General features: G+C 36.7%; 1 protein-coding gene across 2 annotated transcripts in view; it reads left to right on the top strand.

The window, feature by feature from the left end:
• The first annotated feature begins 4,283 nt into the window (after positions 1-4,283).
• NFIA (nuclear factor I A) overlaps positions 4,284-16,921 on the top strand; it is a 331,843-nt gene continuing 319,205 nt past the window's right edge. Inside the window, exons 1-2 of one of the 2 annotated variants that reach the window (XM_014075940.2) lie at positions 4,284-4,735; positions 10,170-10,701. In XM_014075940.2, coding sequence (XP_013931415.1) covers positions 4,709-4,735; positions 10,170-10,701 — 559 coding nt within the window. In that variant the 5' untranslated portion in view covers positions 4,284-4,708. The remainder of the gene's footprint in view (positions 4,736-10,169; positions 10,702-16,921) is intronic. The other variant, XM_014075939.2, reaches the window with a different exon arrangement.

Below are 16,921 nucleotides of genomic sequence, written 5' to 3'. Positions count from 1 at the left end.
CCGTCATAACTAAGTCAGCTGTCAAACATCCACATTTTCATCACAACCATGGAGATGCTACAAGGGTCATAAATATGAAAAAGTCACTTTTTTCAGTACTGTTGTAACTTCCAACTTTATTCTGAGTACTCAGGTCTATGGTACTGTAAACCAAAGACTGTACTGTGAATATAATTCACTTTCTGGAGGAGTCCAGAGTACAACATGGAATTATAACACTCTGATTTCTGGAAGGAAGTATGATCAGGAATGAATCGGGACCTTTGCTCAACTTGTTGTGTGTTAACATGGGCTATAAACTTTTTCTTCCTCTACCTATTTTAATGATTATCCTATAGGCATGCATTGGGGAGGTGTTTTCCCATTTTTCATTGAAGCAATAATGGCAAGGTCCAGCCTAACACGGGTACTTAACTCTTGTTAATCTCCATTGCTACATACATACCTGCATCTAGTTTAAATCATGGGGCAGAAAAAGTAGGTAAGTGGGTAAGAAAGGAGGTAAGAAAAAAATGGAAATGGTAAGTCTTGTAAAGGACTGGGAAAAATGAGTGGATGTGAAGATGGATGTGCAAGTGAACATGAATAGGTACAATATGATCCTTCTTGTCCAATGCTGGAGGGAATGTAAGTAAGGAGATCTGTACCCAACTAGTTGGAAATCTGGCCCTATGTTCCAGATTCCCACGGTTCAGGAGAAACCAAATTGAAGACTACTCCTGGCTTTGGAGATAAGATGTAGACCCCTTATTGTAAATCTTGAAAGCTGCCTAAGAAAATGTTCCTTGAACTCAGCTGGACTTCCAGCAGGAGTCTCCTTGAGAAAAAACAATTGTCTGGTTGAGTGGTGTAGGCAGGGTCTCTACACACTTTTTTGGACATACTTGATGGCTGACAGAATCCTCAAGGTTGAAAATTTAGTGGGACCAAAGTCCCACAGAAATCCTGGGTATTTGTGCTGAACTGGCAAAAGGAGAGTTGTACCTATTGGGTGCAAAATATTGTCTCCTTGGCCCTAAGAGACTTTTTTTAAAAAAAATAAATGTGTCGGTTTGCATAGGAACGCTTCCTTTAAAATAAAAATTATGGCATGGAGAAGGAGGAGGGAATGGTGTTAAAATCCACCATTAATTCTGACTTTGAAGTCATCCTACTCCGGAGTAGCTTCCTTTTCGCCCGACCAGCTCATCTCGAGGAAGTGGTTTCAAACATCCCAGCCTCTGAGTTTTTAAATCATATTAATGCAATTTCCCGTTAAGCTTCTCCTTAATATATATTCAAGATGGTCCGTATAAGTGAACCCTTCGCAACGTAATTTATATATCTAAGAGGATTTCACAGAGGCTGGCGAGGTAAAAGTTTCTGCAAATAAAACATTGTAAATGCAATGCCGGGCAGCGTGCCAGGTACAATATGGATAGCAGGGATCATGGCAGAAAGTCTTTTCACAGAGACATATACTATTTCACGGTAGCAGCCTATAGCGCTTTTCAAAACTTCCCATTTTCAAGGGAGACGTACTGGCTCGAGTGAGATTTTCGTCCTGGGTTTGTAATGGAGAGGTCTCCCTTAGATATACTTTAGCCTCCCTTGGCTTTCCAAGCTTTTAAGCAGACCCACACAAACGCACACACACATTTAGGGTTTTCGGGGCTTCTCCCTCCACCCTCCGCGAGAGAAACCTCCCCGGAGAAAGATTTCATACGCTTTTCTTTTTGTACCTCTCTGCCTCCTATGGGGGCTGGAGGGGGGAGAGAAAGATTTAAGCTTAGGCTTTATTATTTGTGCCTCCCCCTCCTCGATTTTTCACTAGCTCCACTGTGTTGGGGGTGTGGGTTATGTGAGGAAGAGGGAGGGGGAGCGCGCGCTCCTCTGAGGGCATTTTTGTGTAGGTTTTGCGGGCGGGGGAGGGGAAGGCGAGGAAGGAGCGGATGTGAACGGCTCGGCGCTGAACTTGGATGCAACGTCTGCCTAGAGGGCGCAAACCAGCATCCCGCGTCCAAAAGTCTTACGAAGGGCGCCAAAAGTTACTTAAGATCATATTGCTAACCACAAAGAGCTGGAAGTCGTAGAGCAAAACTACTTGCCAGCGAGGGAAGGACAGCCGGGGCCTCACCGATTCCTTCTTCGACCCCTTTCCTCTTCCTCCATGAGGAGAAATTGGAGCAAAAAAAAAAAAAACTGGCTTAAGTTACACAGAATGAAGGAGGTGGGGTATCTAATGTGGGAGAAAGAGGGAGAGTTTGTGAAATGGACACTCACAATAGAAAACAGGAATGTTATTCGTCCACCACCACCACCCGGGGAAAAAAAGGTATTAACCCCTTTAAAAAAGAATAATTTTTGTGGTCTCTGTTCAACAAAATAAACTCAGTAGTCTCATTGAACCCGGTGCCTTACTTAACTTGTCTGCCCAGCTCACACAACTACTGGACTGCTATCAGGAAAGTGGTGCCAAGCTGTCAGTCTGTGGCTAACCAATGGGGCACATTCACCGCCATGGGTAAAGGTTTCAGCTTCCCCTTGCCACCACAGACACCGCTTTGGAAGTATTTGTGGCTGTAGTGCCCCTTGCATGCCAAAACCTGTGTGTAGTGTCTGATGTGGGGACTGAATAGCCTTAAACTGGATTGGTTGTGGCAAGCAGCAGGAACTACACCTAATCTACATCTGGGATACACAGCAGAGGAAAGAAAAATGTTCTCTGGACCAGCAAGCTCTCTTGAGTTCTGAAAAAAAGGAGGGCAAACCACATTTGGTGCATATGGAAAGCAATACAAGTGGTATTTTCATGGTATTTGAGTTGTTTTTCCCCAGTATGTTCATTCTAAGCAAGTTTTGTCAACCATAAAATACTGTCCAGAAAACTTGGAAAACAAAGAAATCCCATTAAATTTCTCTCCATGGCTTTATATTAATCAAAGGTATCTTGGCCACTCTTTTTTGTTATTAACAAAGTTGGACTGGAAAGTAAAGCCTTCTCTGAAATCAACTCTCTGCAGCCTACAAATGATAAGATTTGAGTGAAACATTGAAAAGGAATCAAATAATATAATAACATAGGCCTTATCCCTCTAATAGACTTTTAAAAGTTTTCCTGCCCCTCCCTTTTTTAAAGTCTAACATTTTAAACTTTCGAGGCGCCTAAATCTAAGCTCCATAAAGGAAGGCTGGCAAGCAGAATGTGGTATGTCTTGTGGTATCCTCTTCCCCTTTTTTAATGAATGGTTATGGATCTGTCAAGTGTCTGAAGGCTGCTGTTTCTTTTGGGAAATGGAAAGAAGATCAGAAAGGACTCCACTTAGTAGATTTAGTAAGGCTGGAAAGAAAATATAAAGCTCAGGGCAAGAAAATGCTGGCTGGCTGGCAATTTTCCAAACCCCCAAAACCAAAGCTTTTCTTGTGCCAGAACAATGCATTATGATAAATAAAGGACGGAAGGCTGGATTCTTAGTTTAATCACTTTTAAGTAGTAAATACTGGTGCTTTCTTATTGTGGGTTGCAATGCAGTCATTAAGTTCTGCATTGTTAGTAAAAGTAGCAAAGCTTTAACGTTTTTCAAAGTAGAAACAAACAAGCATGGACATTCAGGAGAATAGCTGGAAAGTATGGCTTGGTGTTGAACTCCCCACCAGGATCTTTACCAGGATCTTTTGTCAAATGAGCCATATAGGTCTATGAATGTCAGCATGTTGAGGTAAATGCATTGTTACCTTTATTAGTTAAAGAAAATAACCTTTAAAACCCCAAAGAATTTCACTCAGGCAGAAAATTCTTGGGGGGAAATACAGTTTTCGGCACCCAAAGAACACGATTATGATACTTGGAGGAGCGTGTTCAAGATAGCACCTATTCTCGAGCTGATTGCTTTGGAAAGGCATTGCAACCACCAGGCTTATAAATGGTTCTTCCGGGCAGAAAAATCTCTGCAGGAGATGAACGGTAGAAAGTTTAGTTCGAAATCCTTCGGAAAGAGAAGAAGTAGGGAAGCGGGGAAAAAGACGTGTGTGCACATGGGAGTCGGGGGGGTGTGGGGTGGGCGAGAGAGAGAGAGAGCGAAATGCCAAAAAGAAGTTTTGGTTGCTTAAGCACATCCTGCATAGCCTATAGCCGCTCGGGAGCCCGACATGCAAGCGGCTCCTAATTGCGTTCCCAGTAATACACTGAGCACGGGGATCTGGGATAGGGAGGGCTGGCCGAGCAGTAGCACTGCAGCCCCCCTCCCCCGGCCAAGGCAGCGAGCGAGCAAGCGAGCTGCTGCTGCTGCTGCTGCTGCTGCGGAGCGGTGCAGAGCGGAGCAGAAGCTGGCTGGAGGCACGCTGGCAGGCACCCGGAGAAGCTGGAGCCCGAGGCTTTCTACTGCTGCTGCTGTCGCTGGAAGCGTGGGGAGGATGGGGGGGAAGTGTGCACTATGCCTTTAACGCCTGGGTACAGTAGACATGTATAGTGTGTAGTGTAGGGAAACTCTAGGCGGGGTTAAAGTTCAGCTCATGGAGCTGATCAGCGCTGGCTGCAGTTTAGCAGAGTTGGAAATGTGAAAGCAAGAAGCAGGCTCGGTTCTTCCCCCTTTCTTTTTTTTTCTTCTCTCTCTCTTTCTCTCTCCCTCTTTCTATTCCTCCCCCTCCCTTTCTCTCTCTCTCTCCCCCCTTCCCTCTCTCTCTCTCTCCCTCTCACACACCTCCAAGCCACAAACCCCCCACAGCAACCATGTACTCTCCTCTCTGCCTTACCCAGGTAAGAAGCTCTCCGGATTGAATCGGGGGGGGAGGGGAATGGCGGAGGGGGGGGATTGCGGGAGGTTCGTCTGAGCGTTGCGGGGGGGGCGCGTCGAGGGCGGGAGGGTGAGACCCAGCTTGCGGAAAGTAACTTTCTTTTCCGCGAGGCTACATTCTTGCTCTGACTCGGCCATTTGTATAGACACATGGCTAATGGCGCCTTGTTATTAAGGTTTTTATTTAATTGATATGGGAATGTGCGAGCTTTTTTGTGTTGGAGAAAAAGCGGGTGCCTCTCGGCAGTGGGGAGGGTCCGTAGCGAAATGCGGTGTGGATGTCTGCGTATGTGGGTGTTTAGGACGATCTGCACGTGTTTAGCAGCCTCGCAACCCATTACATGCTTGGTCATCTGAAATCAATACTTACTGTTTGTGCTTCCGAAACGGACGAACGTGGAACAAACGCAATCCAGATACAATTAGATGCTTTGTGTGTTGTTTTTTAAAGTGTAGCATTAAGTAATTGCGTGCTGCGTGTATTCTTTTCCCCGCCTCCCGGACTGCTGGAGCTGCATTGCTTTTTCTCCATAAAGTCCTCGCGCACTTTTGTGTTGGGTATAGCGTGTAATGTGTTCGGCAGCTTTGGGGTTCAGCCTTTGCCCGTACGCGGCACGCAACGTCTGCTCCGGTCCTGGTCGGAACCGGAGGTCTGGAGAGATGCATTGCACCTAAGCCTCTAACTTTCCCTCCCGTACGTTGCCCCGGGCTTTGATGGGAGAACTTAAGAGCTTTAAGGAATCCACATTGCGCACCGCGCTAGCTGCAGCGGCCGCAGTTCTGCAATCCGTTCCGTTACTCTCCTGCACGGCCCAGTTCGGGAGCTTCGGAGTCTCCAGCAGCCTCTCGCAAGGCGGTTGAAGCAGGGCTCTCCATCCCCAATCAGATCTGCCCTTCCTGGCTGCCTCTAACGCTTGTCACTTGCTCGGGTGTCATATTTGCCTGGGGTTGTTTCCTTTGGGAAATTAGGTTTGTTGTAATGTCCTGCCCGGGGAAAGAAGGAGGCGGGGAAGGGAGTTGCTGTTTGGAGAAAGTTACTGGGTCCCTTTTGTTTGCATCTGAGCGAAGTTCCTCGTGGATTACAAATCCTTCCAAGTGGGTCTCCAGCCCACTTCGCGCCTCTCCAGATCTCCTGTTTGCATTACTTTGAAATTTGAAGAGTTCTGCGGATGACGCCTAAATACTACCCAGGCAGATCTTTCTGGGAAACTGCGAACTTTAGGAGTTCGGCAACTTTTCTAACTCCCTACACAACTTCCACCCACCCCCTAGCGCTTTGCCCCCCCTCCCAAAGAAAACTCTCATGCAGCGCCAGATTTTTTGGCAACATTCCCACACTACCCCATCCATGCTCCTTCTGAGATGAGTTGCCACTATTTAAAAATCAGAAAAAATAACTTGCATTTCTGCTGATGGTTTTAGCAAATTACATTGCTCGGCCCCTCTTTTTTAACTGATAATCTTTGTTAGACCTTTGGTGTTTCCCACTCTGAACAGTGAAATCGGAAAAGTTCCTAAGGAAATTGTGTAGTTTCTTCCATTGCCATTTCAGCACTTCTGGCCCCCACAGGGAAAAAAACAACAACACTTGCATACTTTAGTTACTAAAGGGTGATGAAAAGAGTGGTTTGGAATTGAGCACTTAGAACACCTTTAAAACACCGGAAAGAAGGAAGAATGAACAATACATGTTCCAAATGACCCAATAGAAATTTAGGAATGAATAACTTGGAAAAATTGTACCCAGTGATTCACAAAAGCTGTCACCTAGAGCCAAAGAATACATTTATTTATAAGAACATATCAAACCAAAAGTACTATACAATGCCATTAAACTTTATTGACTACATTGATTATATGTAGAAGATAACTGATACTGCATTTGGAGGGTGAATTTTTCAAAGCCAACTTTTTCAGAAGTTTTATGTCTGACAGAAAACTCAAGTCAGATCTATTTTCTACTTGTTTTCTATTTTGCTTAAAATAGATAATATTTAAAATATTGGTATTTTAAATACCAATAAAATGTTCTCAGTCCCCACCTCCCACAAGCGGGGACAGGATTCTAATTTATTAGGCCTTGCTACACATTTATAAGTTTCCAGATATATTTTTTGTACCTTGGTCCTTAACCTAAGAGTTACTTTGTGGCATGTTGCTTTCCAGTCTCATAGTAGGTTTGGAAATGTTTAGAGATTCAGAGACATCTTTATAGAATCTGTTCAAAAAGTTGTACACATGGCACCTAATTGCTTTGGACCAAAAGATTTCAAAATTAAGAAAGGTTTAGCGTCGCATGTTATTTTCTTTAAATTTGAATGAACATCCATCCACAGTGCTGGAAGATTAGAATATAATAAGGGGATTTCTAAATTTACCTTGTAATATAGGGGAAATTATCTATTTGCTATTTATTATATACTGTTTTGGCTTTATTGTAACATCTTATTCTAGATGTACAGATTATTATGTAAATTTATGGACAATGAAAATATTAATGCTGTGAAAGTTTATAAATCTGGCAAAGTTTCAAATAGAGCAGATCAGTGAATTGTTTCTAAATATTGCTGTAGTTTGTTTTTACTTAAATATGTATGCTTGGCTTCTGTGTTGTATATTCCATGTTCAAATATACGTTAACAAGTTTTGTTAAATAATTCAAATGTATCTGTATAGCTATGGTAAAGTGTTATTAAGAACCCATAGCTGTGAACCATAAAAAGTATTATAAACTCACTTTTGTTACTTTCCTCTTCTGCCAATGTGGAAGATATAAATGGGATCATGTGATATATAAAAAAAACCCTCTTCATTTAATGTTATAGAACTTTTACCTATAATTTCAACTTTAAAAGAAAAGCATACATACCTTTCTTTTTTCTTTTGGTGGTGGTAGTTGTTACTTTTAATTTTTAAGTAATTCTCACCCACATCTAAATGTTCTTAAATTTTCTGGAAAGCAATCATTTGTTTTAGTTGTGAATATATACTGTATAATAATATTCTTATTTTTTAAAAAAATAATGTATTATAGAGTAGACAGGTCCTTCTTGAACAATTGATCTTTCAACTGTTTGGCGGAAGCCAATCTAGATAGCATTACTTATACCAGCAATGGAGAATCTCTTAATTATATCATTATGAGAAAATCATTTGATGGATTTTGAATATTTTAGGTAGATTTTTAAGCTGTTGTCTTCTTTTTTCAATCGTATTTAGCATTACCAGATTTTATTATACAATAACATTGACTCAAAATGTGAGACACTACATATAGTTAAATAAATGATAAAAACGTTTGTAAAATAAAATCAAGATGCATTTAAGAAAGCACAAAAATTTGTAGTAATCTTTTATTTTAGGATGGGTAATTTTGCAGATGTATGGCAGAATGATAAGCATTCCCAAATATTCTTTCTCGCTCTCTCTCTCTTTTTTTGCCATAGTTGGCGATTGTATGAATGTGAGAAAGGCCTCAACATTTTTTGTTCTATGCACAATTATTTCAGTTGTAGCTCCGATTAGTGACTAGCTTGGATGTGAGAGGAAATTTATGAAAATATAGCTATTTAATTGTCAATATAATTTTTTTTAGTTTTTTTCATGGGATTTATGTAAATAGTTATTTTGTTACATGTAATCATTATGTATTAAATGGTATAAATATTAAGACATTTTTCCCTTTAAAATCAGTCAATACACTTAATCTACTTTATATTATTTTGAAAAATATTTTCTGCAGAAAATTAATTCAACTCAATATTTTCATTATGTTGGTAGAAAGCGGGTAATTATTTTTAGAAGATAACAGAAGATCCAACTGGTGAAACTCTTTCATATTTTTGCGCTCTTTTATCCCTTATCTTTTGGTTCTGAAATTTCCTGCATTGTTCAAGGAATTTTAGACATTGCTATAGCATTACATAACAATACCCTTTTATAAGAATACCCATCAAATTATTTTAAGAATTCATTTTCTGAATAACATGAATTAAGAAATCTAGACACCAATTTTATTCATTCTTAGGGGAAGTAAGTCTCAATGAATTCACAAGAACTTCCTTCTGAATAGGCATGTATACATTTGCACAGTAGACATTCAGTATTGAAGGGCACATACTTCTAGGAACAAGACGGAGGCCATGTTGTCTTCTAGTATGCCAAGAGTGCTTCCTCTTCTTACAAAGAAAGCCCAAATTCGGCAAGAGACCTCCTAATATTTCAAAATAGTGCATTTTCATGATCATATTTTTACATTGCACATTTTTTCTACATATGGTTTTATAACTAAGTGCATACGTATCAATAATGGGCACTCTTACTAATTTCAGGTGGTGTTTTATAGCATTGAAGGATACTTTATTTATTTAAATATTTATAATACAATGTTTCTTACTGTAAGGTAGACATTGGAGAAATGTTTAAACCCCCTTTTTGGTTTTATAAAAGGAAAACTTCACATAAAAGACATGAAAAAGTAGATAATGTTTTCATTAGCAACGATTGTTCACATAATATTTTTTAAAAGTGTAGAAGCCCTTGTATACATGCATGCATACATAATGCATTTTAAGACGCACTAGCATTTCAGTTCCGTTTCTCATTTTTTCTTAAAATATTTGTGGCTTAGAATGTATTAAAGCCATAATATCTTCTATACTATTATTGTTTCCTAAATAAAGATCAGAAAGCTTAGTTGAAAGATTTCTATATTTTATTGTGTGTAGAAATTATTTTTTGTTAGTGTGAAATTCTTTTTATATATTCCATTTTATTTAGCATTCTATTGTGTTATATTCACACATTCAATCTTAAATTAAAAAAAATACATTTTTATCATACATCAGATGGTAATTGGCTGATAATGTTTCGACTTTGAAAAGTTAAAAATTTGGCAAGCATATAGCAAGTTGGTCACATCATTCACAAGAATGGGAAAAGCAAAAGAATATATTTCTTTCTTTTTAAAAAATGGATGAAAATTACAGTGGTCTTGTCGCAGACTTGAAATAATTGATTTTGGAGTTACCCTATTGACTTAACATTGAACTATTGTAAAGTCAGCTGTTTAAAGCTTAGAGTCTCACCTTTCTGACCTAAAATAACATTTGCTGCAAAGTCAATGCTATGAGTTTTATTGAATTTGCTTGTTTTAGCAAATGTGATTCACACTATTACGGCAAAATATTTTCAGCACTTGATGTGTGGGACTGAATGACAGCAAAAAGTTGATCCTTTGTTATCAGAATGTAGAAACATTTAGGCCTGTGCATAATATAGGTGTTGCTCTGTTATTGGCCTAGTTGTAAGTTACAGTCACCAATTCAGAAGACATAAAACCTTCACACCTCACACCTTTTCCTTGTAGTAATTTTTTTCCCCACTGATTATTTTCAGGATGAATTTCATCCCTTCATTGAAGCACTTCTTCCCCATGTTCGAGCATTTGCGTACACCTGGTTCAACTTACAAGCTCGAAAGCGAAAATACTTTAAAAAACACGAAAAGCGCATGTCAAAAGAGGAAGAAAGAGTGGTGAAGGATGAATTGCTAAGCGAAAAACCTGAGGTTAAACAGAAATGGGCATCCAGACTTTTGGCAAAGCTTCGGAAAGACATCAGGCCTGAATATCGGGAAGATTTTGTTCTAACTGTGACAGGAAAAAAACCTCCTTGTTGTGTTCTTTCCAATCCAGACCAGAAGGGCAAAATGAGAAGAATTGACTGTTTACGGCAAGCAGATAAGGTCTGGAGGCTGGACCTTGTTATGGTGATTTTATTTAAAGGTATTCCGCTTGAAAGTACTGATGGCGAACGCCTTGTAAAGTCCCCACAATGCTCAAATCCAGGGCTATGTGTACAGCCCCATCACATAGGGGTTTCTGTTAAGGAACTCGATTTATATTTGGCATACTTTGTGCACGCAGCAGGTAAGTGCCTATATTTAAAGTTGTCCACTGTTGAATACGTTTGTTGTGCAAGGACTTAACCGCATGGTTATTCCAGTGCCAGGCGTGTTTGCACCTGACCATGTAAGTTAATTAAACTGTGTTGCTTTGCTGCATCTCTGATGGTGTTCTGGATGTCCTCAGAAGCGGAGAAGCTATAGATTGTGTAAAACTGCAACATAGTACAAAAAAAAGTGATTGTGAAAGAACAGTGTCTTTCACTATTGACCTAATGTGCAACGTACCTGAAGCATTTTCATTAGAATCCCTTTTGAAAATGCTTGGCATTAGAATGTTGTGTATTTCATAGAATTATTTTTTTAGTTTGGTGTTAATTTGACCACGAAGAAAAGAAATGAAAACAATATTTATGCTGTATAAGTCAAGTGTTTAAATGGTTAGCATACCTAAAAAGAAGTAGGCAAAAACAGAGGCCTTACCAATTGATATATGGATTAAAGAAATTTCTGCTTAATGAAGGAAGAAAAATTAAAAAAAATGTTCTTAGTAATTCCTCTATATAAATAGAATATTATTGATTTTAAAGAATGATTTATTAATTTAACCGTGCTGCATGATGGAAAATGGATGTATGCATTCTTTTTTATTCTTAATGAAAAATAATACATTTTTCTGCAGCCTGCTTTGAGGAAGTTTGTTACCTTATGACTTTTGGAGGATAAAATAAGCACCAGAGTGATATTTCTAAGCAATTCATTGTAATTTAGTTTTACCAAAAGTTCAGTTTGGAGATATGGAGAGGAAAAGTGTTAGATTTCTCAATACTTTAAATACATACATCTGTGTTTGTATGCAGCCTTTTTAAATGTGAGGCATATTGTTAGCTTTTAGGTGGTTTTGTACAAAAGTGAAGTTGCCTGTGTTTCTTAACGGCTTTATATGTAGTAGTGTTACTGTGATAATTGGTATGTGCACTTATAATTTTGGTTTTTTCTATGAAATCACACAGAGTGGTGTGCTCTGAATATGAACTATCATGCACTTTTTACTAATGAAGCATCTGAAAATATTCATAAAGATATGATTTTTTTAAAAATTCTCTAAGTCTATGACTTTTATTTGGGATCTGTGTTTTGTATGTGTCTAATAATGGCTGTGTTTTATTAAGTGCAAATGTTTATAATAGATTGTGGCCTCTGTAAGAGTTCATAGCTATATATATATAGTGTGCCGAGTGGAAAAATCAATGAATTAAGAACAGATTTAAAAATACAGAAATTTAATAAAGTTGGTGTTAACGGCATATTACAAACTCTTTTTGCACATTTGTTGATGTATAATGCAAATTTTAAATAGATTTTTAAAGGATTCATATTTCATTGAAAGTGTTTGTTAAATGCTATGCTTTTCTCACTGTAGTCTAGTTATTTAAAGTTGTTAATTGGTAATATTGCAAAAAACCAGACAGCTTTAAAACCTTTTCTAAAACTATAACTGCACATTGTTAGCATATTGTTAGCAAAAATAAAATGCACAAAGTGGAAAAAGAAAACAGTGCATGCAAGCAGGCTGAATATAACCCTTTGCTCCCAATATAGATGTTAAGAAAATATTGTAATATTTTAATTACAACTCTTGTGCTTTACTTTCGCTGAAGAGAGGTAACTCTCATTTTGAATAACTTTTTCAATTGTTTTGAAAACCAACTAAAGGTATTGTACAATTCAACCATATAATTTATTCAAGACTTGTTCATTTGAGTTCAGTGTTTCTATATAAAATACAGGTGGTACTTATAGTTTTTTTAATAAATAAAAATAGCTTTTAAAATACATATTATGGTTTAATACATGTATGTATTGCATCATACGCTTTATGACGTGTTTTGGAAAATATTTCAGTAATCACAATGAAAAGCATACCTATTATCTTTATATGCAATATATCCCTGGCAACATTCATTGTTTGTGAATGAGGAAGAAAGATTGTACAGATATTCCTTGACTTACAACCGTGATTGAGCCAAAAAAAATTGTTACTAAGTGAAACATTTGTTAAGTGAATTTTGCTCTGTTTTATGACTTTTCATGCCTCAGTTCACTGCTAGGTTAGTAGCACTGTTAGTAACACTGTTGTTAAATGAATCTGGCTTCCCCATTGATCGCTTGTCAGAAGATCCCAAAAGGGGATTGCATGACCCCAGGACACTACAACAGTCATAAATATGAGTCAATTGCCAAGCATCCGAATGTGAATCACACTGCCGTGATGATGCTGCAACAGTCATAAGTGTGAAAAATGGTCATATGTCACTTTGTCAGTGCCGTAACTTTGAATGGTCACTAAATGAACTGTTGTAAGTCGAGGACTACCTGCACTTGAAGTCTGCTTTATTCTGATATTTCCCAGAATCCTTTGTCATCCCAGAATACCAGTGAGGTTTGTGCTAAGTGCCCTTGGATAGGTGTAGTAATGAAACCAGCATTTGTTTATTTGTATGTTTGTTTATTATTAAACAAATTTATAGAGCCACCCAACTCTATAGGTGACAGTTTATAGTTTACATCAGATGCAAACATTAATACAAGTCTTAGGCATCCATTGTTGTCAAATGTTTCCAAATGGTGGTAAACATTATTAATTATGGTAAGGAATTTGCCAGTATAAAATGAAGAAATAATACTAAAATTGACTTTCATGCAGTGAGAATTGAAGAGCAATTCAGAAATCCTCAACATTTTTATGTGGTAAAACTTTTGTTATCAGAAATGGAAAGAAATTCACATTGTATAAGTTTTTTGTCCTATATGTACTAAAACTATTGCGATATCTTCACTTTGTATATTATTATTATTATTATTATTATTATTATTATTATTATTATTGCTTCATACTCTTCTGAAATAATTTAATTCTTAACCTTTTCTAGACAAGCTGTCCCTTTTTAAAGTTCACGTACCACGATTGCTTTAAAATTTTATGGTTTTCCACATTTTACCTTTTTTCAGTCTTAACTTTTAAAATTATTTAGCCACACTGTCCTATTCCAAGTAGGCTAAATCATAAAAGTATTAGTCCTATGTAGTAACAAGAAAGTGCAATTTTGTAACTAAAAACTTTTTCCATATATATATACTTAATATATACTTCCATATATATATACTTATATATAAATATATTTCCATATATTTATATATATACAGGTTCGATTCCCAGCAAGGGTATGGCTAGCTGATGAGAGCTAAATAGCTATTTATTTATTTATTTATATATATATATATATATATATATATATATATATATATATATATATATATGTGTGTATGTGTATGTGTATGTGTATGTGTATGTGTATGTGTATGTGTATGTGTATGTGTATGTGTATGTGTATGTGTATGTGTATGTGTATGTGTATGTGTATGTGTATGTGTATGTGTGTATGTATGTATGTATGTATGTATGTATGTATGTATGTGTATATATATATATATATATATATATATATATATATATATATATATATATATATATATATATATATATATATATATATATATATATATATATATATATATATATATATACAAACACTAAGTCATTCGCTTAGAGGTCTCAATGTTTATTCTGATTTTATACAGTACAGAAGAGGGGAGGAAAGCTAACTCTTGTGAACCATTTATTTATTTAACTAAATAAATGGATATTTGTGTGTGTGTATAAATATATATATACATATACATAAGCATGTACACACACACACATATATATAATTTATATATATCTTGATTCTGCTTCCCTAGTATCAAATGACAAGTTGGAAATGATTGTGGCAAACTGTTTCTTTGTGGGAGTATAAGTCTCCAGGAAATTTATGACCAGTCTTTTAACCAGATGATCTGTATCAGAATCTCCCATATACTAGGCACGTGGCAAGGTCACCATTTAAGTTGTTGGGGTCACAACCTTCGCCACCAGGCATTTGACCTTTGTGATAAAGTTAACCTTTGTTCATTAGGAGGCACTCAAGCAAGAACTTCCTTGTTTTTTACTGCGGTAGCTAACATGATCACATTGTTAAAAGTGATTCTTAGCTCAAGTATTGGATTCGGTGCAAAAGTTTAAAGATTTTCTGTGTGGGTTTCTTTTCTCCTCCCCCCCTTTCCCCCCCTTTTTAGCCTTTTTCCTGCAGGCAAAGCTGTGTCCTGTTGGCCACACAATAGTCCACGGGTTTGTCTATTGTTTGTTTTGGATATGACTTTTAACAGCACAAGCCTATTCATTTTTTACTCTGAAGTAAATTCCACGGCCTTATTCCATAGTCAATTTATTTATTAAAGAATGTGATCTATATTTTTTTAAAAAATAGTTTTTAAAAGTTCAGGAGGAGTTTTTTGAAATGATAAACTGCATTGAAAAAGCTAGGGCTTTTACATTTGAATTAGGTTGTTTTGTATAGATTTTAATGCTATTAAGTACTGAATCAAAATTAGCTACAAGGCCAATTTAATTTTGATAATGGTGAAAATGTATGTTGTTCTGGAAATAAATCAGTGTCTAGATGGGACTATGTCTTTAATCTGAAATAAGCTGATACATATTCAATAATAAAATATATTGGATACTGTTATAGGACTTTGGCTTTGTAATTTTATAATGTACTCCTCTCATATAAATTACATTAATTGTACTCATCCTGGTAATAGATCATTTTGTATTTTGCAGCAGCAATTCTGCAGGTATACTTGTACAGTAAGTTGCAAATAAAATAGTTACTACAAATCTTTGTAGTCCATTTTACTAGGAAAAAAAGTTATTTTATCATGTATTTCTAATATTGTCATATTATTTCTACATCAATGTAGGACTGAGAATTCTTAATTGTTTATCTTTTTAAATAAGTTCCTTTTCTTGTTCAATTATTTTATTATTTACTATAAATAAAATGAAAACAACCTTTGTTTATATCAAACTGCATTTTCCTTGGATTCTAGTTATTACTGCTATTCCTTTGAATGATAGTACAGTTAGCCATGATTTGCTGATTAACCAGATGGCCAAGGTAACAGATTGGGAACCTGCTCTATACTAATAAAAAGCAGGTGTAAGATCACAGAGGTTTCTAGTTTCTCCCCAAATGAATTAGAAATTCCTTTTAGAATTGTATGTGACTCACAGTAAAGATAATTGCATTTCATTTTAAATGTAAACTATAACATTAAATATTTTTTCAAAGTATCTGAACCAGATGCCATAATGAACCTGGATTCAAGTAATTTTGATTATCTGTATCAGAACTTAAATTATTATTTGGATTCTGTGTTTACACTAAATGAATTAATCAGGGAGCATGATTTTTAATATGATATGATAGTCAGAACATTTTGAATAAGTTCCAGGCAAGCAAGTCTTTATGATATTCTGATGAGCAGGTAAGCATAGGTGCTTGTATCTTCTGCATAGCTGGAAAGCAATTGTAAATTAAAGTTCTATGTGTGGAATGTTTTGGTTGCTGCAGAAAACCCGCCCTTGTGATATGGATATATATCTGTGCACATTACATATTTGGCTGATTATGCTTTACCATGTATATAAGGAAGCCTAATATGAATGAGACAGCAGGGTATCCATATTTTTCTGAGTTGTACCAAAAGCAACGAGTTGTAACAGAAGGATTTTAATATCTGGATTTGTATCTCAGTTATAAACCTTTTTCAAGACATTTTGTTCAGTGCACATTTATACCAATGCAAAGTATACATATAGAGCATGTTGATACTGCAAGATGCTTTTTACATTACACTTACTCTCTTCCAACAATAGGTTTCCAACATTTTACTGATATTAGTGGGAGGTAAAAGGATCCTCAGATTTTAGCAGTTTAGCACTTCAGCAGAGTCTGATACCAGAGAATCTTCTCCCCAACTAGACTTAAAGGTATCTTGTCCCTTCATCTCTGGCAACTTGAGATCTGAAAACAGCTGTAGGAACAAATTATAGAAGAGCTATTTACATTATTAACACTTCAGCTAGTCTTGATTCTTGCAATCACAAAGTTTTTGTGATGAATTAACTTAGTCTCGCAGCTAAAATGCTTATCATCTGCTCTCTCATACTTTTGACTCTTGTCTCGCCTGTGAAAATTAGTGTTGTATAAAATTCCATGGAAGGATTGCTGCAATGATGCCTTTCCTTCAAGTTTCTCGGAGGCTTGGAGTGGAATTCTGCAAGGTCTACTCTCTGT

Source organism: Thamnophis sirtalis, unplaced genomic scaffold, assembly GCF_051295495.1.
Source record: "Thamnophis sirtalis isolate CommonGarterSnake01/CBP01778 unplaced genomic scaffold, rThaSir2_p1.2 scaffold_7, whole genome shotgun sequence".
Classification (NCBI taxonomy): Eukaryota; Metazoa; Chordata; class Lepidosauria; order Squamata; family Natricidae; genus Thamnophis; species Thamnophis sirtalis.
Note: the sequence above shows the minus strand (reverse complement) of the source record. Positions and strands in the feature narration are given on the sequence as shown.